This window comes from Amblyomma maculatum, chromosome 6 (assembly GCF_055883805.1).
Source record: "Amblyomma maculatum isolate TAMU_Amacu chromosome 6, ASM5588380v1, whole genome shotgun sequence".
Taxonomy (NCBI): domain Eukaryota; kingdom Metazoa; phylum Arthropoda; class Arachnida; order Ixodida; family Ixodidae; genus Amblyomma; species Amblyomma maculatum.
This window is the reverse complement of record NC_139349.1, coordinates 97480227-97505765: the sequence shown is the minus strand read 5'-3', so window position 1 is coordinate 97505765 and position 25539 is coordinate 97480227. Positions and strand designations below refer to the sequence as shown.

Here is a 25539-nt window from a genome sequence, read left to right as displayed (position 1 = left end):
ATATATATATATATATATATATATATATATATATATATATATATATAGATGTTATATATTATATATATTATATAGATGTTATATATTATATATATTATATAGATGTTATATATTATATATATTATATAGATGTTATATATTATATATATTATATAGATGTTATATATTATATATATTATATAGATATTATATATTATATATATTATATAGATATATATATATATATGAAGGAAAGAAGCCAACAGTCGGCGAGGCCAAGGAAAGCGTTGGGGATGGTACTTCATGGCTTTTTTTTAATGTTTACTTGGATAATCACAGAAATTAGTAATGTAATCTCTTTAGGGGAAAGATAATTAAACACAAAGTAGAAGAAAAAACAACGTGCCGATGGTGGGAACCGAACCCCCGACCTCCGAATATCGCGTCCGGTGCTCTTCCAACTGAGCTACATCGGCCGCTGTCCCCCCTGCTACTTGCTTGGGTATTTGTGTTGTCTGTATACGAACCTTTAGAGTGTTCACCAGCGCCACCCTCAGCCATAGCGGTGGACGTAGTACGTCCTTTGTTACCGCCAGCGTCACGTAGAACGTGCTGAAGAGCGAGGGCGAAAGCTGTGCTAGAACCCTCTTACGCTACCTATGGCTTCAAGACTGCCAGAACCTAGACCCCCGTAATCTACAAGCAGATCAATTAAGGGGAAATGAGGGTGCTCGTTATAATATATATATATATATATATATATATATATATATATATATATATATATATATATATATATATATATATATATATATATATATATATGTATGTATATATATATATATATGTATGTATATATTTCTTCCTGCTTACAGCATACGAATTCATTTTGCATACGTCGCCCTATACGTGCCGACGTCGCGACATTTCTGCGCCGTAAGCTTTATGGCGATAACTAGGGTCGGAAAAGATCACTTAGGTCAGACGCAAGACGTTTCACCTACTTGAACATTGTCAACAACGGAATGGACGGAGCGAACGCGTGAATTGAATGGCAAGTCGGAAGGCCTTCGAGAGGAGCGCGCATTTTTCATGACACTTTTACTGCGGGCTGTACTTCTTCATTTTGATCGTTCCCGTCACATTACACGTTTCTGTACGCGTGAGTTTCTGTTCCTCCGAAAACCACTTTAAAATTTGGCAATTTCCATGACTTCGAAATTTGACGACCAAAACTGCTGTTGTATCGCCAGGGACGTTATCTGCGCGCACGTGCACGATTGCACTCGTATGCCGAACAAGGATTGTTGGGCTTGCATACTATCATTTCCCATTTCCTGACAAGAATTATAACAGGCAGTCGCTATATTTCACTTGTTCAACGATAGGCTTTACATCAGTAACGTTAGTGGCAGCAGTTGCATGACTCTATAAACACCGCCCACGCAGCCTAGTTTGGGTGCTTTGAGTTTTCTTAAGCTTTCTAGAAATCTAAAACTGCATGGTTAACTTGCTATTGCAAGAACCGCGCTGCTGTAACAAAGGGGAGTTAGCTATAGTGAATACCGTGCAATGTGAAAAAAAAAGAAAAAAAAAGAGGCAACGCTATTCTGCTTGAGGGCAATATCTATGCTTTTATTTCCATAACTAATTAAAGGCCTCTTTTTCTCTCTTTCCACATTACCGTTGTCTAATTGAGATTGCTCTAAAGCTTTGGAGCGCTGTTATTGATCCCGCAGGCCTAATTTTGTAATATCTTTGATCGCGCCGGGGCTTAGATTAACAGCGCGCAACATAAAAAAAAAAGAGCAATAGTTAAGCTGCTTTGTGGCAAGAACAGTTAAGCGAATAGCTCCACCCGCAGCGTTGTTGCCTCGGATATTCGACTTTGCGAGCGCCCATTGGGACACGTTTTGCTCAAACCGTTTGCAGCTCGTCAGCGCACCAGCGTGTCGGGCATATTCGTTCGGAAAAATTGTGTTTGGTCGACATAGTTTTGACGCCGCAACCACATGACCTCGTGCGGCAGTTTCAGACGCCCCACAATAAAAATAAAGCGATTAAATATAATCAAATAAATTTGTCCCCGCTGGAGTTCGAACTCAGCTCCACTGCAAGCAAGACGGGTACACTTCCTAACGCGGGTTTGGGATGTGTGCTGATGCTACGGTAATAATAGTTTTAAATTTGAATTGATTTAGACAAGAAAACTTTTAAAGGATTGCGCAATGAAAAGACAGCGTTAAAGGCGATTCGCATCTACTGTTAAGGCGAAGCTTAAGCATCGCCCTACTTTTTTTTTTTTTTTTTGCCGTTTGTTGCGCACTGAACACAGTTCTGCAAATGGTGAACCATACACTTTCCAACTAGGTTTGCATATCGAATTTAACGTCCCGAACAGACACATCGGATATTAGAGACACCGCAGAAGGCTTCTGGTTAAGTTGTACTCTTTAACGTGCACATGTCATGTCACACAGTACACGGGTATGTTTAGCTTTCAATTCGGTCGAAATGTAGCCCACGCGACAGGGGCGGAATCCTCCCATCCACGTACATACGCATACATACATACGTACGTACATACATACATACATACATACATACATACATACATACATACATACATACATACATACATACATACATACATACATACATACATACATACATACATACATACATACATACATACATACATACATACATACATACATACATACACACATACATGCATGCATGCATGCATGCATGCATACATACATACATACATACATACATACATACATACATACATACATACATACATACATACATACATACATACATACATACATACACACACACACACACACACACACACACACACACATACATACATACATACATACATACATACAAGCACCTCTCAAATTTTTTACCTCATACATCGCAAAAAAGCGCAAACACCTGCGTCAAATTTCGCATTAAGAAGCATATCGTAATCGTCCTTGTAACTTTTTTTTGTTTTATTTGTGTGCATGACATCTCTTGAGTGCACTTTCCTCCAATGTTCTTTTCAGCAGCTGTCTGTGCCAAAAATTTCTCGCTCAAGGTGTGCGATAATACAGCGAACTTCATTTGAAGCCTCGTCGAATGAAGTACTAACGAATTTACTCAGCATTGGAAGCGTTCGAGTACCCGCACAAATTCGCAAACGAATCTTGACTAGAGGGATTACGTGCGGTGCATCTGAAAGCACTGCAGGAATGTTTCGGTCTAATCCACCATTTCAGCGGCGGCGCAACTTTGATTTCGAAAATTTTGGATGGACCTCCAAATTTTGCCGCTTGGCCAGCGCGAACCCGATATTTCATATAGGAGGACCCTCAAATTTTTGGTTAAAGGTAGCACACACGAGTTTTTCTGGTGGACCATGGGGCCCTTGCGATTTTGGCACCGCTTCCTGATTGGTTTCAAGGGTGATGACATTACACTCCTGATTCTGCAATGCTAGGTTTTCGGTGCTACTTTTACTCGACGTTGCCGCTGCTGCTTTTTATGGCGATTACTCATAGAAAACTGTCACATTAAAATGAAAAGAGAGCTGGTCCGTAGATTTCAAAATAATAGCGCTTTCTGCACACGCTTGCTAGCGTGGTGCTGCAGGATAATGGGAAAAGGCTTCAACTGAATGCCGTTTTTAATTTTTTTTTCCCTCTCATAGTCAACACAAGCGATGCTGTGCTCCCGCTATCGCCTTACACGCTGGCTGTGTGTAGCTTGGCAGGAAGAGGCAGGATTGATCCGAATACATTGCGACGTTAATTCACTGCTTCAATTTTGTGGGGTGCTTGTAGTGGGATGTGGTACTGTACTTTCGAAATGCCACCTATTTGCCACAGCGCGCAACCACAGCATCGCACTGGTCTAGATAGCGCTGCTGAGCAAGCAGCTGCAGCCTCGGTTGGTTACCGTGGTGTTTCTCAATTCAGTCTGGTGGCATTTCTAAAACCTCTTTGGCTTATCTGCCGCGTGGATCTTCAGCGATCAATGTTTGAAAAACTGATAAGTATTTCAAGTTTTCGATTATGCACAAGACACCACAGTTGCCCTCGCGTCCGCTACAGTTTGAAGTTCCCAAAGAGGACAGAACTAGACTGCTTGGCGGTGCCGCCAGCTCTTCTTCCTCCGCTTTTTTGTTTAATTTTGTTAATTTTTTTTTCTTAAATATCATCAGTCTCCGCGTTAAGATTGTCATGTGAAAGCCGAAGGCCATTGGTACAAGATTATAAGGGAAGAATGTTGCGAATATTTTTCATCACAGTAAACACAAGAGCGCCGAACTAGCCGAATTACTGCCTCTACCGTCCGCATCATTCCACGTCGAAATCAATGTTCCGATGTTTCAATCTCACACGCGAGAGAAAAGGTACGCAGCCACATAAAACTGGCTGCCTAAAGCGTGGAACAAGGCTATTATACTATTTTCTGACAAGTAAAATTCTGATTGAGACTGCATGCATTTCTAAGTAGCGTCGATCTGTCTACCGTTTCACGGCAAAAAACTGAATTTCACTTTTCCTCTCGAGCTGTCGTCACTTCAGCTGGGGCCACCTCGAGTCGAAGTCTCCCAAGCAGCTCGATGCGCCCCCTCTCGCCGCCGCTCGTTCTTCAAGCAGTGCCGCTCAGTGCTCGCCTTAAGCCCGAAAAAAGCGCACTATCAGGCCTGTACGCGGAGCAGCGTCACTCCGCATCTGTCTCTCTGTGTCATCCTTGGTTATCACAAACTGAAACCTCCGGACGGACGTGCGACAGCGAGGAGCAGTGCTCGTGGTAACGATGAGCTGACAGTCCAGAGAGTCACATCGCGCGCGCACGCGTGACGTTCACTCTACGCGCTTCTTCGCGCCAGACTTTAAAAGAAATGCGCCAGCCACGCAAAAATGTGCCCAAGCGCCTTCGCGCTCCACCTCCGAGCTCTTGTTCGCCGCTTCGCGATATGTCACATCCATCACGGAGCCCTCGTCGAGCACCCTCGTCCGTCTCCGCGGGTTGACGCTCCTCTCCTCTTGAATTTCTCTTATCCCATGCCGCGCGCTCCTTTCTTCTTCTTCTTCTTTTTTTTTTTTTTTTTTTTTTTTTAATCCAAGAGTTGCTCTTGGCGCATGTCGGCATTTCTGCGGAAACACCAGCTCCTCCGCCTTCTGCGTTGATGTAGGGCTCGTTTAGTGGCCTGCTCGTCTTGTATATGTTGCGGGGCCGTTTCCGTTTGTCCCGAAGGCACGACGGAAGCGCTGACTTTCCTTACCGCTTCCGTGGTTGGGCGTATAGTAGTGTCAACAGAGGACGGGACAAAGACGCGGCTTCCCGCTGCGCGACCGTATTATTGGGTCTAGCATAGCGCAGCTCGGCTGGCGGTCGAGCGTGTATTGAATCTCATTCTACTGGCATAATTCTACACAAGGGTGGGTACCTTCGCTGAGGAGGTGTGCGCGTCAAAGCTGTTTTTTTCTTTTTTTTTTTTAAGACTATTCTGGTGAGATAAATAGAAAACATTCAAGAAATGGCACCTTAAACGCAGTTATTGGTTTTCACTGCTTTTGTTAGATAGGCACTTTGCATTCCTTCAGGTTTGGTCACAGGCGCTCTGTATTAGGTTCCCGATTCTTCGTATTAGTATTTGTTGTCCAAAGTGCGCTGTCCACGAACAGCATCCTCGTTGTTTCTTTCGAGTTCGTAATCTTTTCCGTGTGTGTGTGTGTGTGTGTGTGTGTGTGTGTGTGTGTGTGTGTGTGTGTGTGTGTGTGTGTGTGTGTGTGTGTGTGTGTGTGTGTGTGTGTGTGTGTGTGTGTGTGTGTGTGCGTGTGCGTGCGTGCGTGCGTGCGTGCGTGCGCGCGTACGGTTCACACACCTGTGAATCTTCTTTGATCTGTGACGTTAAGTCCAGAAGAAACAACTTTCAAAGGCCCAGTAATGAAGCTCGCGTTGCGCAAATCCCAGGTTTGTGAGATAGCATAATCTAGAGTACACTTTTGGATTCCGTTAGATAATAAACGGAATTAAACAAATAAAAAACGTGAACGAGCGTCTTGTGGCATGATTCCACACAGACAACACTAAACAGTTAAGCCGAACAGCACTACCACAATTCATCCGCCTGTGCATTGACGCAAATTGCACGGCATACGCAGTGTCCGCGCAGGTGTCGACTGAAGTGCACCTGGGACGGAAAAGGTCGCAAGTAGACCTTATCGAAAAAAAAAAAAAAAAAGTGAGAAACTGCCCTGGTGACTGCACAGCGCCTCCGCTTTCATAGCTCGAAGAAAATCTTGCAGTGTTTTTCTGGAACAGGTATAACTGTGTGCGTATATGCTTTGTAGCATATACGCACACAGTTATACGTATACAGAAATGAAATCACGAAGTCGTGAATCAAATCTTAAAAATAAAAAACTACATGTATATTTTTTCTGAATACCTACAATATGCTTGACTCTAAGCGATTGCTGGCGCATTGTTCCGTGTGCCTTTGTACTGGATACGGACTCTACCTCCTCTGTGAGGCGACAACGTGAAACAATTCTGCACTGCTGGGAAACTAACGAATAAATAAAGTCGGACGCCAACATTGTACTATATCAACGAAAAGTCTTTGTTCTGCTCACTGCGTTTTAGTTTCTTTGCCATTTAATCAATATTTTCTTGGTACTTTTCGTCATCACCAAGTTGTTTTTTTTTTTGTTGTTTTTTTTTTGTTTTTTTTTGTTCGCTTCAACGTCCGTTCCTTTTTGTGTCCCTTATCCTTATATGTTTAAACCTCTCGGGAGCCGAGCAAAGCCTGCCCCTCATACATTGTACTGGCCATTTTTGACATCATCATTGGTTTCGTATTCCGGTATACGTTCGTTGTACTTATTTTTATAGGCACTGCACTGCGGACGACACCGTCTTGAAGTCATTTAATAAGCGAATGACGACGCCTCGCCACTTCACCTACGCAAAAGGCCCTCCGCGAGCTGCTTTCTAGCGGGCCAAGCCCTGCAATGTACGGTTGAGATATTCTTACGTCGTGGTTGGGATCAAGCCCGTATAGAGCACTCGGACCACTCCTTATAAATCGCTGAATTTATCCCCCAACTGATCGCTCCAGGGCATAAATAAGGCCTCAGACTCTAACGCTGTAATGTGTATGAAATAAGGGACCTACTGGAGCAGCTAGGTCATCGCGACGAAGCGGTCATTCCGTGGACAGACCAACTACGGCTGATCTGCCTTTGTAATTAGCCGCAAAAGGAGCAGTGGCTGCTTTCCTGAAGACTAATGGTTGCGGTAACGAAGTAAGTCCCCTAAATGACTCATTACAGTAGCGCTTCTTTCCGGTTTAGGCTTACACACACGTCAACATGGTCTCACATGCACACATGCGTGGCTTCTGGAAGCTAGCAGCAGCGGCCGGGTTTCTCTTTGTGTGCAGAGGAGTATACGAGGCTTGAGCACTGCACGCAAGATTAACGAGTCAGACTCGCAAACTGCGAGCATTGGGTTGCAGCAGCAATATTACGCCCTTTCTCACCTCAGACGCTGCTTCACGTCCATCCCCCGTAACCTCCCACTCGATCCTGAACAAGCGAACCACCCACAACTACAAGAATACTGCAGGACTGATGGCAGGAGGAGAGTAGGAGGTGGGGTGTTCCAACTGCTTCCTTCTTCTATTTGGCCAATAAAAATCCGCTCACGTACGCTCTTGCTCGCGCAATTCTCTCCTTCATTGTCTGAAGGCAGCGAAGCGGGCCACGCGAGCTTAATGACCTCTCGCGCGGTCTCCCATTGTGCGGCGTTGGCGTGAAACGTCTCCGACCGGTGCGGGTAGAGCATGGCAGAGCCAGCCGTGCGGCGTGCCGCCAGCGCGGGACCAACTCGTACTCGGTCCCTACCTGGAGGACTGGGCGTAGCTGTGCACGAGCCTTCGTATGTCTCTGTTTTCTAGGCTCCGCGCTGTCTTTCTTTCTTTTTCCTTCTACCGTTGGTTCTCCGCGTCCCTGTCTCTCTTCTTGCTTTTTTCTTCTTCCCCTCACCCAGTGCACGCCAGGGCGGCCCCATCATGCGACGACTAGGCAGTGGCGCGCCGTCGGCTCCCCGTCTTTGGGGCGCACCGCGGCTCGCCGTGGCCCATTAACCACCTTCGCAGCCGGAGCAGGCAGTGGCGCCAGTCTCTATTACAATGTTGCAAAGGGCTGACCGACAGCAGTGGTGAACCGACCAGGGCTCATTAAGTGATCGTAATTTATCCTTTACGGCCTTGCCGGGCTTTTGAAAACTGTCTCGCGCGCACCTGCGACACAAATAACGTGGATTGCCGCCCAGCGTGTATTTTCATCGCTTTCTTTCCCCTTTCTTTTCCCACTCGCGCGAACAGGTTTGTAACAGTACACGCGCATTCGTGATAGCGGTCTGATCAGCGGTGCTTGCTTGATGGTCCTTGGGGCAGGTCGCCTGCTGGCCGCAAACGAGGATATCGCGGCTTGGGTGCGCCTGCTTATGGGAGACGCCAGCCAGCGCGTTGCAGTTTGAAGCCTGAAATTTCTGCCAGCCAAGCGTTAGAAGATACGCGGCCTCGCGTTGAAAGTACGCTTACATATTTATCCAAGCTGCGTTGTCGCTGGACCAGCTTGTGACTTCTTGCTTGTCTGTCTGTCTGCTCGTGACAAGGTTGGCTGTAATCGAGCTCCGAGCAATGCTTAGTGGTAACGTTTTACATATTTTAAGTACGACCCAGGTGACCTTCCTTTTACTCTGCTCTGCTTGCAGGGAGACAGCGAATTTGTGATATCCAAAGGTGATGACAGTAAGGGAGGAGGGGGCGAAATGATCACTGAAATAAATAAAGCGGTCATATTTCGTGCCCGCAAGCACATTTGCTTAAGAAATGAATAAGCACAGGGGAAGTAAAGATCGTAGGAAAAGGAAGTGAGAAAAGTATTCGCAACGAGCTGAAGACGTTACGCCTTAAACTACCGTGGTGATGCGAGATTTAAGTGCCGGAGTGTCGTTTGGCGAATTAAATTCTCTCCGAATGAACGGACACTACCTAGCGTATTCGCAGGGCCCGCACTTCTGCCGGTATTTGATTGAGATTTTGTTCTAGGTAAGCGAGTTAGATTTACCTAAACGCCCAGGAATTGGAAACAAAATATAATACAAGAAATACAGTGGGAGAAGTGGTGCAAAAAGCATAGCAAGTATAAGTGACAGGGTTCCAATTAAGTAATCAGAAGAAAGGAGCGTAATACTTAGTCTCACTGGGGATATGCTCTGGTAAATAAGGTGCTCCGAGATGAATGAACGCGTGCTAAAACGGAGACCTCGTGGACGTTTCTGCCTCGGCGGCATTTAAAGAACCCGGTCAAGTATATCGAGCCGCTGTTTACTATGTTTTGTTTGTTGTTTGTTATGTTTCTTTATACTGGAGGAGGGGCTACGAAATTATAATTTTACTTCTGCCAATTGTTCTCTGACATTGAAGGATGGCGCATTAATTGGGCGACCATTTAAGACAAGCCTCCGCCGCTCGCACTCTCGTCTTTTCGTGCGTCTCGGTGCTGCCAACAACCATCTCTGAAAAAGATTTTCTTTTTCTTTTTTTTTTCCTTTTTTTTCTTCCTTTTTTTTTTTAGTGTGAGCGCGCTATTTCACGAGGTCTAACCGGCTCACCATTTCGGTGCATCGCCAAATTGGGCCGAGTTGAAAGCCTACTCGGAGTTCGTTATTAAGATGGCAGGGTGAGATCGTAATGCAGCCTTGCATTGTCCTTAGATGCTCTGTCAGCCACGCTACACCTATTCCACGCAGGCACTTTCGTACAGCGCGCGGTTATAAAGCTAGGCTTTATATCTTTATCGCTCCTGGCAACTTGGGTAACATCGCGGTCCTCCTTTCGAGTATGCCTCTGGCACATGGTGCCGAGGAGACGACGACAAAGCGAAGTCTGTCATCTACCATGCTAGAGCTTCGAAAATTGCTTCACGCAAGCTCGCATGCGCAATCCTAGCCATATAGTGCAACGAAGCACGCTCGGAAAATCGAACTCTTGTCACGCTGTACCTAAGTAGAAATTCGGGAAATACACATTCATACGTATACATATGCCAGAACATAGAGCGCCACGGACCGTCATATGCTCTCTACGGAATGTCCGTAATATTTCGACCGTGCCTATACACAGCGGCCACCGATGTAAAGCAAATGCAAGACAGCAGCACGACCGACGTACTACAAGCGCACAGGAGACGCGTGCACCACTTGTTCTGCTTCTTGCCACTACAGCTCACTCCTTCGTCCTCGGCAGCGACCGTTGTCTTTGAAAGGAGAATGAATGGCAGGCGTTGTCTGTAATCCCATCCGTTCTCTCCTACATCCCTTTGCCTCGGCAAACGCCGGTGAAAATAAGCCTCCCGAAACCCTGTGTATTAAGAGAGTAGGGCAACTAGCGCCACAAAGCACGCTGCTGTCGCCGTCGAGTCGGTGTTTCTATTTTCCGCGTCCTTCCAGCGGGAGACCTGATTTGCTAGCTGCACACATGCAGCCATAGCGAGATTCAGGCGCAGCCCGACTGCAGCGACCTCGTGCACCCGACCTTCAGTCCGATGCGAGCCTATCAACGTCGTGCTCCGTCGGAGTCGCCCGCCGGGTAAATCTAGTGCAATAATATGTAAACAGAGGACAGGAGAACGACGCAAGACATCGAGAAGGGGGGGGGGGGGGGGGGGGGGGGTCAAACAAGGCTGCTACGGTCCAGTATTGGGAGAAGGCGGCCTCTGTTGCATCCCGTAATGCGCGACCATTTTGGACTTCCACTCATATGCCGCCTTGTTTTCAGAATGTCCTGTACGTTGCAAGAGAAAGAGAAAAGGGCGCTCGGGGGAGGGGGGGGGGGGGGGGGGGGGGCAATAGTTCTCCTTGTAAAATTTCTATCTTGACGCGCAGCTGGGGAATCCAGAGTTCTCTTTCTCGCTTTTTCTTTGTTTTACCAGCTCCGTCGTTTCTCCTTGGGTATTTTGTTTATTACAGGGAAATATCTCTCTAAACGATAGCTCCCAGTGCTACTCACCCGCGCCTTGTTTACGGTAGTGCGTTTCACTTACAGGAACCGAGGTTAATGCGCTTTATCTCGTCGCTTGGGATGTGAAGAAGAGAGCGTGCGAGTCGCTTGTCACGTCCGGTTGACTGAGGTCAATGAAAGGAGGCCGCGAGATGAGGAGGCCTAATGTCCCGGGGAGACCGAGATGGAAGAGCAGTTTTGACCTCTCGGGTCGAAAAACCGGGTGCACCGCATGCCTTGCAGTCTTCTCAAATTTATGTTACCGTCAAGCATATCTCGTACCACCTATTGTTCTTTTTTTTTTTTTTTTCTGAGTGCATTCCCTCGATGCTCATAGGGTAACATCGTAAGTCGCGTGCTCGCGACCCGTTCACGTACACTACTAAACATTAGCGGCCCTTAATTCTTTCGTGACAGTTCTGTACTTCTTAAGACCCGGTTTCTCCTTCCTGCTTTGACGTTTTCGTTATTGCGCGGCTTTAAAGTGGCAGGTTTCCTCAAAAGGGGAGGCAGTTTTAGCTAGAGAAAAAGGGTAGCGTGTCTTCTTTCTCACTGAAATTTATGGCCACTTCCCTTAAGCTGTGTCCTTGGCTTCCTTTGATAACATTGATCGTTTTGGCCTTTCTGTTTGTTTTATTTCAATGCGTTCATTTACTTCGTTATTCGTTTTCCTTCACCTATACTTCCCACGGTTCTGTTGCAAAAAAGTCATAAACAATCGCCGCAAACACTCAAGTAGCTGGTGTTTTGAATTCGTACGGAAGCCTTATTCGCGATAAAAGTTCTGTGCAAACTCAACTTGCAGTACACATCCTTCATATTTCGTTGCATTGCAGTAGGCTCTCTTGTATTCCACGTACAGCTTGAAAAATTCTATCCGCAGCCGTCTTAAATGCTTCGTTAGTGTTTTTCCGATAGAAATGTTGACGAAATTGGTAAGAGATTACATCGGGCAAAAGCTGCTGTAAGTTTCACCGCGGGGGATCAGTGGCTTTAGCGCTCAGTTGCTAATTTCAAGGTTACAGGTTCGATCCCGCGGTTGTGGAGGGGCTGTATTTTTGCGTTGTCGAGCTCAAAAAGCGCCCGTGAGCGGTGCGATATCTGAACACGTATTTAGTGTGAATAATCAAGAGCCTACTACTAACGGCGCCCATTGTGGCCTATGTGCGACTTCGGGGAGTTAAACTCCACAGTTTCTTTACCTCTGATAATAACAACAAACATCAACATGACGTCGGTGCTAGATTGATGGGAAAAGGCGAAATATAAATTTCCTTGGTTAAACGTTATGATTCCTAGGTGGGAACCTTCCTATTCTCCCAGGTGGTGTCGAGCACCCGCTGACTGAAATCAAGGCTAGGAAGTCGTGCATGTGCACCACTGAGAACTTTCCCGAGCCAACATTTGCTGCTGAACGGCTATCCCACGCAAGAGAGCAGGCCGAGAGGGCAATGCGCATTTATCATTCAGCAGGCTGGGCAGATTCGGTTTATGCTTCGTGATCACAAGCCATCATGTGGCTTTCTTGTCGCGTGCTATTACATCATAACCAGCACTGTGACCGGCTCCGGTGATTGTTTTCTTTCCCTCTTTCCTCGCAGCTCTAAGATCCGTTCTCGCATCCGTAGGTTTGTAGAACGCCATTTTCATTTCTCGCGAGCGTCTTCGCCTAGCTGTTTCCTTTCCAGCGATCCAAGTGTGACGCCGCCTCACGTTTCGAATTTGTCTGTACTTTTTTTTTCTTTTTTTCGGCATGACTTCTCCGACGCCTTCGCTACACTGTAGTGGGCACGTGTTGACACGCTTGACAGAAAAGGCAAATGCCGCGAACAGGTCAGCGCCGGTAGGTGTGATTCCAGCTCCGCTCGGGGCCTATTTCGTGGAAGACGTGAGAAGAAAAAAATGGCAGAGACTTTAGGCGCCCTGCTTTGTGAGGTCTCACGCAATCCCTTAGGCGCGTCACGCACAGATTCTGCAGCCTCCCTGCGTGCGAGTGTCGATCTCGCCAAGGCTGGCGGGAGCAACGGAGGGCTGTGCAAAGGGCAGCATCAATTCTTTGGATTCGGCGCAGCTTCCCTTTTTCATGCTTCTTTCGATGCACGTGCCCGGTTTTTCTTCAGGCTCCGTTCGTAAAGGGGGAAAAAAAAAATGAAGGCAAAGTGCTGACATAAGGTGCTTTCTTCTTCCACGCCGTGAACAGCCGACCGAGGAGAATGCGGCGTCGGTGTGTGTCGCGCGTAATTCATAAGACAAACCCGTCGATGTCAGAATCAGAAGTCGCAGCAAGTGAAAGGCAGTCTTTTAAATCAGGTTGGTCAATAGGGCATACATAATATTCGTTATTTAATGCGCGGATTCTTTCAATTGCATATTTCTTTCTTTCTTTCGTTCTTTCTTTCTTTGTCACACACTCTCTCTCTCTCCCTCTCTCTCTCTCTCTCTAGCAATCCCTTTGTCTTCCAGTTGGTTTTCGTTTTCTTTGGTGCTATTACGGAGACTTCAGTGCCGAGCTTTGAGTCGGGCGTTTCGCCACCTGCCATCTAGTAAATGTAATAAAGCAGTTGCTCGAGCCACAAAACGATTGCATCGAATGCGGGAAACAGTTACACTCGACAGTCCGTGTGTGCATACGCAGTTCATGAAGGAAAGTGGTACACGGGAGGTATCAAAATACCGGCGAGAGCGCAATGACAATTCAAAACATGGATGAACATCGCCACGACAGAGCAGGGCTAGCTATACTTCGGGGGTATGTTTCTTACTTCTATATCACTATGAGAGCGGATTTTAAATCCACCCAAACTGGTGCTGCAATCCTCCTCTCCCAGCACCATCAAATCCTGCTTTCTATTTTTTTCTGTACTATGAAGTTCCTTTCATTTTCTCGGTAGACTCCCTATCATAAAAGTGGTGACCTTTCTACGTATGCTGCTAATCTGCCTTCACTCCTCATACGAACACCATAGCTCAGCTGTAACCGCACAGCTCGCGTGTGCCTCCGCGCTTAAATAACTACTCTTTTGACACAGGTAACGCCTGTTGTTTTAATTGCAGCTGACGATAAAAAAAAAAAATGGAATGTTCAAAGTTTGCGATAAGCTGCCAGGAATTACTCCAGAGGAAAACGCTAATGAATTCCAGTTGCCTCAAGCGATCGGTATCACCTTAATCGCGACTATTTAGCAGCCTAACCAGGCGAGGGCATCTATCCGCGCTTTCGGGGCTCTCCTTTGTCGCGAGTGGCTTTGATGACATCCTCCTCCTCCTGCTTTCCATCCCCCCCCCCCCCCCTTCGGCAGAGGCGCTCTCCCGAGCACGATCTGCAACGCTCCGCGGCGCCCGTCACGCCCAGCGAGAGGTCATTAATTACCATAATGACAGGCGCGTTGCACAATGCATGAAGCCTACGCGGCGCTCGCACTCCCTGGTGTGCGTGCGTGCGCGCGCACACACACACGCGCGCAGGCCAGTTCCCAGCAGCGCGCGCTAACTTGTTGCTGGGAGTGGCTGAAAAACATTACACTGTCACTTTCTTGTACATGGCACGGCCGTTGTGGGAGAGCCGCCTCTCGGGGCGATTTGAGAGGCACGCGCGCCTCCGATGGTATGCGCGGTGGGGATGTGGGCGGACGACCTTTCTGCCGTGGGTGATGGCAGTGATCGAATTTGTGGGAAAGATAAGTGCCGGGGATCAACGGCGCAATGTTGTTAAGAACATTTTATGAGCCTCTCTTAATGAGGATAACGGACACGCTTATAGCTCTTGGCAGCAAACAACGTATTCGATATTCCTGCAGCCTTTTATCACTTGAGGCCCATGATATGTAGATGAGATTCGATGTCTCTGTCCTGGCGCTCAACTTGGGGAACGCGTGTGAAAACAGGTGGCCTTAATATCTTTTTCTCTGTTTTCCAGAAAGATTTATTTGCATAGATTAGTCCTGCGACTTCACGCTCTGCTGTCTCCAAGTGCAAGCTGCGTAAACGCGACGTTGCTGAACTGAATACATCTGGATTGGCTATCCACCAGAAATTTCAACGACAGACTTCTCGTTTGCTGGTGCTCATAGATCTCTACAAATGTATTGGAGAGAGGAGGAAACAGTTGTAAAACGAATTTCTGCTCGGCGAACCCTTTACAATCACTTTTCCTTCGTTTTTTTTTTTTCCTAACTTGCCACTATTGTGTCCATCGTAGCAGCATTGCGGTAAATCGCGGCTGTCTGTTAGTGTTGGCCGTCCAAATTTTAGCTGATATACCTGCCTCACGGCTCTCATACAACGAGAGACGGCCCTCTCTGCCCTACGACGTCTCTCATAGCCTGAGTCGCATTCCGACGTTAATCCCCATAAACCAACCCAAACATCTTCCACATCACACCACCTTTGTCTGCCAGTTCCGATTGGATCCTTGGATTTTTTATATGGCATATCATGAGTGATCTCCTTTCAGAAATGTACAAGTACCGTACATCTAATTTTGAACTAAATTTATCCGACCCTTATTCCACATTAATCTAAACACTAATCCATTATGGGACTTGACCAACAGCCAAATTTGGTGGTGCCAAATATTGGTGGTGCCAAAGCCGAGTGCCAAATATTGTTATTGTACCGGCAGACTACCCAAAGTTCGGCCGTCCTATGGAAGTTCAAATTTTTTGGCGCTAAGTTGCGACCCTGATGACGCCACGCCCCTATCGGCAATTCGGCGAATTTAATTACGGAGCAGTGCATTGATTTTTGACTGAAGAGAGGGTAAATGCGGTCGCGTTAGAAAACAGATGAATGGGCAAATCACTAACGTGCAAGCGACTCAATGAGTGAACGAGATAAGCAAGCGAACGAAAGTACGAACGAGCTGTGCGTACGAAATGGAATAAAAGTTACAGTGGTTTAAGGAATAAATTAATGAGCGAACTACGAAGCACCAGGAGTGGGCGTGGAACGGGCGAACTAAAAAGCAAACAGGCGAGGCAACGCCAAAAGAACAAAAGAAGCGAACGATAGCTGCATGGGGCTGCCAATGCATCGGCGCTTATTCGTGCAGCAGGGCCAAATACCGCGCCGAAAATCCATGTCATTCTAGGTCTTCAGGGACCTTGCGTTGGAGTTTTGAGTAGGGTGGTGCCGCCTCGTGGCGGCCAAGAAAACCCTGACTGAGTAGTACAACGGCGGCTCTGCCTATGCTGCAGTGCGTATCTCGCAGACTTTTTACGTCGATTCGTCCTTCTTTCTGCCCCTTCGTGAGCGTTAAAAACAGTCATCATGTATCATGGGCATCATTGTGAACCACCAGTAGCCTAAAAATTAAAAGAAAAAAGCGCTGCGGCTGCCTTCCGGCGAAATGTTCAAAGCATGCGGCATTGATCTTCTCGAGTACCATCCGTCCCGAAACATCTTTACCGCCGCTATTTCCGCTTGCTTCGTAGGGTGCCACGGAAAAGTTAACAATTGCATTGTTCAATTCTGCTTTCAAGCCGCACGAATCGGGGATACGGCACGATTGGTACGGGCGATCAGGTGCATGCATGCACTTGTTCAAGAGAAACGCCGTTCGCTACAAGGTGTCGCTCTGCCGGCTCAGAGCTTAAATATATAGAGTACAGCCAGCTATGTACGCGTGTTTATTTGTGATCGCGAAAGAACCCGTTCGTTATGCTACTGGCTTCGTCAGCTGCATAAGAACTGCACGTGCGTACGTCAAGAACGAAAGGTGAGGACGACGACAAACTAGAGTTCACTTGAAACGTTTGCTATCTCAACAAAGCAGCCAGCCACTTTCAAGAGAAAACAGCAATCGACGTCATTTGGCGCATATTTATAATTACTAAGCAGCCGACAATAGCATTTCGGTCTTGCCCCGCGCGTTCTTAATCTAACAGTGCACTTCTAATGGGCAAAGGCTTTGGATCCAGAGCTGCAAGCATGTATGTTAAAGGCAACTGACAGATGAGCAGTAGTGGAACGAGGTTATCGTGCCTTCACTGATATCGGCACCTAACGACTAATACCGAAGCACCTGCCGCGGTGTAATTCAACGTTTCTGCAGTCCCAGCTTCGGCTTTCTGTGCGACTTTTCAGTACGTGAACTTTGTATTTCCAAGCATTACGAGTGTGACTTATCAGCTAAACGGTGCGTAAAAAGCAAAAAAAAAAACAACAAAAAACAGCTTAGGATCATCTATACTAGCTCACATGCATGCACTGAACGCAAACCCCAGCGGCCCATGCACGGCCGGCTCAAGATGCCCATCGGAAGGGCTGTTTGTGCCTAAGAGGGGTTGTTTACGCTGCCTATTCGTGTTGCGGTTTCGTGTATTCACTTGCTTCCGCTTAGTTGCGTGTAAAGCTTTCGTAGAGCTCCACGAATTCGCGGCCGTGACATCGCCTCCGATTGCTGCATGTCGTATAACACCTGAATGTGGGTTATATATTGTTAATTGTTGAAAGTCAGTCATTTACAACCCTAAAAGAATGTTTAGCGCCTTATATTTGTTGTAATTCATACATAATACAAATTAAAGCAGTGCATCCATAATGATGCCATGCATTCGGATGCAGACGCCGGGGATTTGATTTGTACTACTCAGCAGACTCCTAGGGGAAGCACCTTTTTCGTGGCGCCCCCTGGGCAGCGCAAGAGGCCCGTAATTAAGCGTGCCAGAAGCTAGTGATTTATACGAACCCGTTCAAAATAATGCTGCAAAATTATTTGCTTGCCATCATCGGCCTTAGGTGCCGAGAAAATGACCTTAACAAAATGCGCGTATTCCCCATAGAAAAGCATTGCTGCCCACCACGTCAAAGACCGTAAAAACCGTTGAGCGAACTGCCATCTAGTAGGGCTAAGACAAACTAGGGAACTTTATCTGACACCGTGGGCTGCATTGTCCCCAACTATGTATATTTTGCACACTGACCGTTCCACACCCTGGCTTCAGGCAGTCTTTGCTGGAGCGTGACCCGGCGCGCATATACGACACCACGTGAGCCAACAACATCCGCTTGTTCTCTTTCCCACCGCTACCTTTGTTAACTTTTTTTTCTCTATATCTATGCGCACGTTTGGCTTGTTGAGGCACTGAACGGGGCAAGTTTCTCCTGTATTACTATTTCCTCTTCGCCTCCATGTTTGACGCATCTTTTTCTAACACAGTATCCTGTCCGAACAATTCTTTCCTTCCTTCCTTCCTTCCTTCCTTCATTCCTCCATTCTCTCTTACTCTCGCCGCCTCGGCGGCAACGCCCGACAAGCAATAGCACGCGCCCGCACTGCCGGCGCCACAAATGCAAAGCGTTCTAGTCACGCACTTAACGCCGCGGCTCCTATAACGCCGTGGCGGCTTCAGCGGCGACACTTTCAGCGCTCAGTCAACAAGAAACAAGCGCAGCTCTTTCATCTCGCTCCTTTTGTTACTGCCGGCTCGTCGGCTCCTCCCCAAAGTTGAATGCCCCGGCCGAAACTTTATATCCTCTCTCGAGCGCCTTATTTCACCTACAGTCGCGCTTTCTTTTTCTTTCTCCTTCCTTCAATCGGCGGTCGACCCCGTTTCTTTCTTTCTTCTCTTTGCTCTTCTGTCTGCGCGAGTAGGCATGCAGTGTGCGTGCGTTTGCTGATAGGTGTACGCGAGCGTTTGAATATGCGGTGCTCCGTGCTCGCTTCCACTATGACATCTTTTCTCGGCCCCTCGAAGCGGTGCCTTCCCGGTCTGCCACGATACCGCGGTTCGTCCCAGATATGTCACAAAGCTTCTTCTCGTGTACAATCCCTGCCCTTCTTCCGTGAGGATGCTAGAAACCAAACGAGAGCAATAAGAACAGAGAAAGCGAAAGTAAGCTGCGGCGACAATGAGCTCATCGAGTGGCTAGCGTTCAGAACAGGGTTTCGCCTTTGACGGGCCGCCGGTATGAGGATGTTCCGTCTTGCACCCTACACACTTGAAGCTGCCCCATTGTACAAGCTTATAGCAACAGAGAAGCCATCTTTAAATGTTCGTGGTTATTAATCTTTCTTTCCTGAGGGGGAGGGGTCGCTTGCTTGCCCTGTCTACTGTCACGTGTTGAGTGGCGTGTCTGATGCATATATGGCGCCGAAGCGTTGTTGGCGTCCCCCACCCCTCCTTTTTTTTTATTTTTATATTGTTCACTTTGGTGCAGGGTGCGCTGAAAAGCGTTCTCGCGCCAAGAGGTGCGAATAGCTGCGCGTCTTGTCAAACATTAGCTCTCGCGTTTGCCTCACATTCATGCGATCAGGTACTATATGGGTCTTTTCAAGAGTGAAAAAAAAAAAAAAAAAAAAAACGCTATTGGTGCTTGAACGGAGCCTCGCTCGATGCGGATAAACCGGTACGTACTACGCCATTCGGAGGAGAGCATCTTGGGCGGAAGTCCACCTGGTTGGGTCTTTGAAACAAAAGTTTCCGCCATTTCGTATCACTCACCCCTTATCGAAGGGACTGACTTGGTACCGAAACGTTAGGTTAAAATAATTTTTTGTTCTGCATTTGTATTTCTCAAGCTCTTGTTTTTTTTATACTACAGTCGTGCTCCCTGTTACCTATAACACTCAGTGTATGTTATAACAAACACTCTGCTAGCTGGACAGTCAAGAATTTATGGTTGCGTAAATAGCAACTGTCCCTTTAGTGTCTCCAGTATGGGGCAGCTCCTTAATTTTTCCTAGTTCGCAGTCACCCTCGGCGTGTTACAGCTAACATTGGACGCGACTGCTCGCAGCTAAAAAAAAAAAAAAAAATAGAATAAAAAAAGTCATGAACTTACCATTACGGTGTCTCAGTTGGCGTTATCGAAGGCAAGAAGAATTGCACTTGCGCGGTGACTTTGCGAGACTTAGCAGGTGCCAAGCATTTCTGCAGAGAAAGAGAGAAGTAGACAGGTTATTCAGTCGAGCGTTTTTTCTTCCCTTTCCCCCCACCCCGCCTTCCTCTATGCTGTCTCGCTCACTATAGCATCGCATTTGGGAAAGGATAAAAAAGGAACAGATGACAAGATTAACAGGAGCTCTAATATTATGCTTGCACTATGCATAGCGGTCGCATGGCGCTTCGCATAAAACTGACAATTCCTGTTTTCCCGTCTTTAGAAGACTGGATGTCCCCCTGCCCAAATTTCGTTGGCGGCGGTCCCTGGCTTTGGTTTAATATCGAAGCATAATGAATTCATTACAGTGCATGCAAATGTTCCGGCTTGTCTTCTCTTGGCTACCCGCGTCTCTGTGTGACTTGACCGCTTCGCCACATCGTTCAGTGTGTGTCTGCGCAGCTTTCGTTTGACTCGGTTAACGTCGACTTCCACGCACATTTTATGAAACATTTCAAATCAGTAACTAATTGGTTTCCCGTCGACTACATCCGCAGACTTGCTTGCCTTGCAGGCGCAGCTAATCTTATTAGCCCCCTTCGGCATGAGATGACCACGGCGGTCTTTATGTATGCTCTTTCAAGTGCCACAGTCAATCTACGCTTCTGCGCAGTCTTTTACCTTTGTCTAGTCACACTGGTTACAATTCCCTCGTTGCCTCGGTCTTTTATGGACAGTGTCTGGCAACGGCGGCGTTTAGCCTCAGTAATGTCTGCTCGCAGCTAGTATGCACACTACAGTATAGATTCGTATTTCTGTTTTCTCTACTGAATTCAATACTGATTCACAGAACCCATACCTGTCTATGTGTGGTGTGTACATGGATCAAAATGACTGAAAGGGCACGCAACGTTGTGCCCAAACAAAATCAGTTTACCCGGTGTCAGCATGTATGGAATATAGGTAGTAACATGCTTTATACGAGCGTCATATAACCAGACTAAATGCCCCTGTTAATTATGAAGACAGCGTGACTTCAATCAAGGGAATTACAAGACCCGATTCGTCGCCCTCAACTGGCAGTGTAAATATACGTGGCAATTTTGCTCGATTTGTTCATTCGCTAAACCAAAGGTGTCAATATTTTGTGATAGACGTGTAATTATAGGTGGTTATCAGCTTCTTCAACGCATTTATACTGCAACTATAAGGCCTGCGGCCAAATGTCTGTAACTAACCATGTCTTGCGCCCATCGCAGTGACTGTGGCGCATGAGCTTATGTAATATGATCTCATCAGGTAATCCTCTCGCGCTTTCAGAATCTTTCCTCACTTGCCCATATTTTTTTGCTGGATGTCGCCAATGAATATCTCCTTGTGAACTGCGTTACTTATACTTATACTTCGTGCTTCCATCTGCCTATTTTTGCTCTGGTGCAGCCGACTGCGTGACTCCCGCCGACATGAGCCTGGCCTCGCTGCCCTCATCGCTGCCGCCGTCACCTTACTCGCCGGCCCCGACATCCTCTTCACCCTCGTCGTTCCCGCTGCCGCACTCTCTGTATGGCGCCACGGCCAGCGCGTCGCCGTTGTTCGCCGCTGCCGCCGGCGGCGACGCCTCGCCGCCGCTGTTCATGCCGCTGCCGTTCCCACTACCGCCGAGTCCGCACAGGCCGTACGAGCCCTGGTCCAGACCTCCTGGCGTTTCACCGTACCTGGCCGCGGCCGCCGCTGCAGCCGCCGTACCTGCTCCCCCTCCTGCGGCCGTTGCCGGCGCGGGCCCGCCGCCCCCGCTGCACCTGGCCGCCGCCGGATTGGCTAGGCCCATCCCGACCACCACGATGTCAGCGGCCGCCGCTGCCGCCGCCGCCGCAGCGGCCACGACCGCGTCCAGGTACGACGCCAGCGTTGACGCGGTCGCAACGGCCGTCGCAGCGACCACGGCTCAGACGTCGAGCGTCACTTCCTACCCGCCCTCGATGTACGCCTACGACCGCAGCGCAGCGGCCGCCGCGGCTGCGGCAGCTGCCGCCGCCGGCATGTCGTTCCACTTCGACCACCACCACCCGAGCATCCCGCTCTCGTCCTATCCGTCTTCGCTGCTCTGGTGGGACTGATGGGCGAGACGCACAAGGGTGCCCGCGTGAAGCACGCTTTTGGTGTTGTGAGTGAGTGTGTGCGCGCGCTTGGGACTTCATTCTCCAATTTAGAACGCTGGCCAGTGCTGCGCGCGAACTGCGGCCCAGAGGGGAGCACGGGCCGGACGGTTCCTGATTTGCCTAGTGGCTTGTGTTGTCCCCGTTTGATTATTTTGCTCATATTTGTTTGCTCGTTCAGATTTCTTTTTTTTTTTTTTTTTTCACCAGCGAGTATTTTTCTTGTATTAACTTTCAGTGTAGTGTTTCCCCACCTTATGTCTGCCGCGATTTCTTTCGATGGCCTGCGGCCACTTGGAAACAGTTTGTCGTCATAGATTCCCGGCTGCTTGTACAAAGCGCATTGCTTCGAGGTTTGTTATTTTCTTATCGTTGTACTCTTTTCATCCGTACTTTCTGAATTTCCTCATTCTGAATACCGGTCGTCTTGTGTTCGGTGGTGCCAGTAGTGCGATGAATCGCGGCCACAAGAATTCAACAAAGGTGCTGATGTATCTGCGCATGCGCTTTCGACGCGCGTGTTGCACTATCGTTCCTCCTGTTTTAAAAGAATGGCGATCCATAACAATTGATGTCCGATGCCAGTTTCCCCTTACTATTTTTCCTTACGCCATTGTAGACAGAACAGCGTCATTCTAAACTGGCCTTCTTATTTTTTTGTTTCCTCGCTGAAAACGCACAGCCGCTCCCATTTCATCCTTCAAAGCGAATCTCTTTCGCATTCTCTCAGCCTAGCCAAATCGGCTACCGAGGGGAATTTCTCTTTTCACTGAAGTACCAGCAGTCACGTGCGGTCTGGTAAAAGCGTAGCTGAACTTAGGTCTGAATGTTTTCGTGTATTTTGCTCGGAGCCACTGACTCCTTCGGCAAGTGCTCTGTGTTTGCCGTATGACGAAGAACAGAACTTCATTCGCGCGCCAGCAATGAAAGACGCATGTGCAACGCTGACAGACTCCCTATTTTATTGCCAGATCTTAGGAATGTGTTTCTGCTGTCGGCAGAGGAAAAGAAGCTGAATCTGTAACTGGACCAGTAAGTGCGCTCAAGTGGAGGAAAGAAGAAAGGTTTTCATGTGCCATGCTTCATCAACACGTTCTTAGTTTGATATTTTTGCAGAAGCTCGTAGCTAGCAAGTACGACGGTTTTACAAATGACGTGATTTCCCCACAAGCGAAATTCAACTGAATAACCTTAAGATTGGGCTCATCTCTCCAGCACAACTTTTGCTCTCATCTATTTTTTTTTTTTTTTATCGTGCATTTCGCGAATGCGTGATGAAACTGTATCCCATGGCGAGCACGCCGAGGTTTTGTTAGACGCAGACACATCGCAACCAAATTGAACTCGAGGAGGACACAAGTTCCACTACTTATCTATATCAAACTAATAACCACCTGTTTTCTACACATTTTGGAATAGACTACATTTGTTACGATGCATTTTCTTTCTGTCGAAATGCGATTTTCGTCGCTTTGTAACCTCGCCCTAATCGATGGGGGAAACCGCCGTGAGTTCTAGGTACTTCTTGGTCGCGACGGTCCTAGCGCCCTCACGAACATGGCGAGGAGGCTTCGACAACTCTCCCGTCTTTTTTGTTTCATTAGGACCATTTTTGTAACTTACACCAGCTGGTGTAGCAAATCTCCTATACCTCCGATGGTTTTTTTGCTACACTAGTGTAGGTGGTGTAGGTTTAAAAAATGGCCCTATTGTTTCTTATTTCAGCAACCTCTGCTGCCTCTTCTTGTACACTTTGCTCGTAACTAGCCGCTGTCACGAAATTCTCGTTTTCGACGATGACGAGGGAGAACAAAAAAAAAAAAAAAAAAAAATCGCTCGCTGTGTCATACATGCGCACATTATACTATAAAGTAATATACTTTCCGTATGTCTGTGGGCGCCTGTCCTTTGCACCTTTGGCTGCGAAAGTAGGCTGTCTGTCAGACGCTACTGGGCTGCGAGAATTGCTACCCCGTTGGCATCGACGTGTCTGTGTATTTCATATTTCTTTTTATCGCTTCGCCGTTCGTCCTCGACGTTGTATATATTGAAAACAGCTCATCGTGCTTTTCTTTATTGCTGCATCTGCGTGTGTATGTGCGAGTGTCGGCGCGAGTTTTGCAAATTATGGGGTGTATTGCTGTAAGGGATATAATAGGCGTCTCGACATCGTTGCAAAGTTTAAACCGGGATACAAATGAGTTTCCTTTTATCTAGTTTTGTGTCATGAGTATGCAGCAGGGTGACACCTTTTTCTCCTCTAGCTTTATCTCGAAACTTCTGTTGCGAGGTGGGAGGGTTGTGGGAGGGTCAGTGGTTTCGAAAATCATGTGCTGATTGCTTTTAATTTAAATCCATTAAATACTTGCAAGACGATGGAATGTGTGGTTCGCAATATGGAAAATAGTGAAGGAGCATTTTGTGGCCGTCCTACTTTATGCGTTCGGTTTCGTTATAGCTGGAAGAACGGTGCAAACAGTCAGCCTTGTTCTTGCGCACTAGTTTCGGGAGAGCAGGTCGTTCACAAATGCACTTACAGCATTCCGGTAACGCGAATTCTTCGCTCTAGACTGACTATCTTGACTAATTTTTTTAGTTTCTCTTTTTTTTTTTTTTTTTTTTTTTTTTTATCCAGGCTGTTGTTATTTATCGGAGCTGGCACTCTCCTCTGTTGGCCGCAGACGTTGGAGCCATGTGAAGTTTACGTAAACGACAGGCAACTTTTGTGCTCTCATATTAGCGACATTTCTCGCCTTGGTAGCTTATCGCGCAACACCAGTCGAAAATATTTAAAGCTCAATTTTTCACCTTCAGCGGCTTTCAACTAAAAAGTAGCAAAAGACACGTTCGTCGCACAAGTTGGTTGGTTGCTTTGTAAGGTTTAACTTCCTAATTGAACTCAGGCTACGAGAGACACCGTAGTGGAGGACTCCTGAAATTTCGACCACCTGGGGGTTTTTTAACGTGCACTGAAATCGCACACCACACGGCCGCTTTGCTTTTCTAAAAGCGGCCGCCGCGACCCGGATTCGATCCCACTACACCAGGGCGGCGGGGTGTTCGACGCACAAGCGTTAGGTAGAGTGCAACGCATGTTAAATTTAAAATGTAATTTTCTGTCAGTCATCAATATGAATTAAAGTACGCCTGTTGATGCTCGATAAAGTTAGGAGTCCAATTTACGAAGAGAGCGCCTGTGAGAAAACTAGTTCGAGTAACGGTCAATGGCTGCATGCCGTCTGAGGGCTTATCCTTACTATGGCTTAATGGTTTAACTGGTGCACTGTACCACCTTGTCAGGCAAACCCGCCTGTCTGCCGCGCTATTTGGTCGCCCTACTCTAAAACGCGCCTTTTCACTCGCACAACTTAGAGCGAAACAATTGCCTACGTGTTACGCAATATTGGCGTAAAACGCAGCTGACGTCATCGATGTTTTCGTACGTATAGAATACTAGGTTGTGTACTCAGCGACCTGGAATAGGAAGGACCGCAGTGA

The 25539-nt window shown here is 47.4% G+C and overlaps 1 protein-coding gene and 1 long non-coding RNA gene across 5 annotated transcripts in view; one reads left to right on the top strand and one right to left on the bottom strand.

The window, feature by feature from the left end:
• LOC146186362 (uncharacterized) overlaps positions 1-22243 on the top strand; it is a 265514-nt gene extending 243271 nt beyond the window's left edge. For all 3 annotated transcript variants that reach the window (XM_084607139.1, XM_084607138.1, XM_084607137.1), the window contains one exon: positions 21326-22243. In XM_084607139.1, the coding sequence (XP_084463265.1) occupies positions 21326-22002 (677 nt within the window). In that variant the 3' untranslated portion in view covers positions 22003-22243. The remainder of the gene's footprint in view (positions 1-21325) is intronic.
• LOC146186360 (uncharacterized) overlaps positions 1-25539 on the bottom strand; it is a 238079-nt gene that overhangs the window by 22427 nt on the left and 190113 nt on the right. For both annotated transcript variants that reach the window (XR_014708101.1, XR_014708102.1), the window contains one exon: positions 19847-19935. This is a non-coding gene — a long non-coding RNA (uncharacterized LOC146186360). The remainder of the gene's footprint in view (positions 1-19846; positions 19936-25539) is intronic.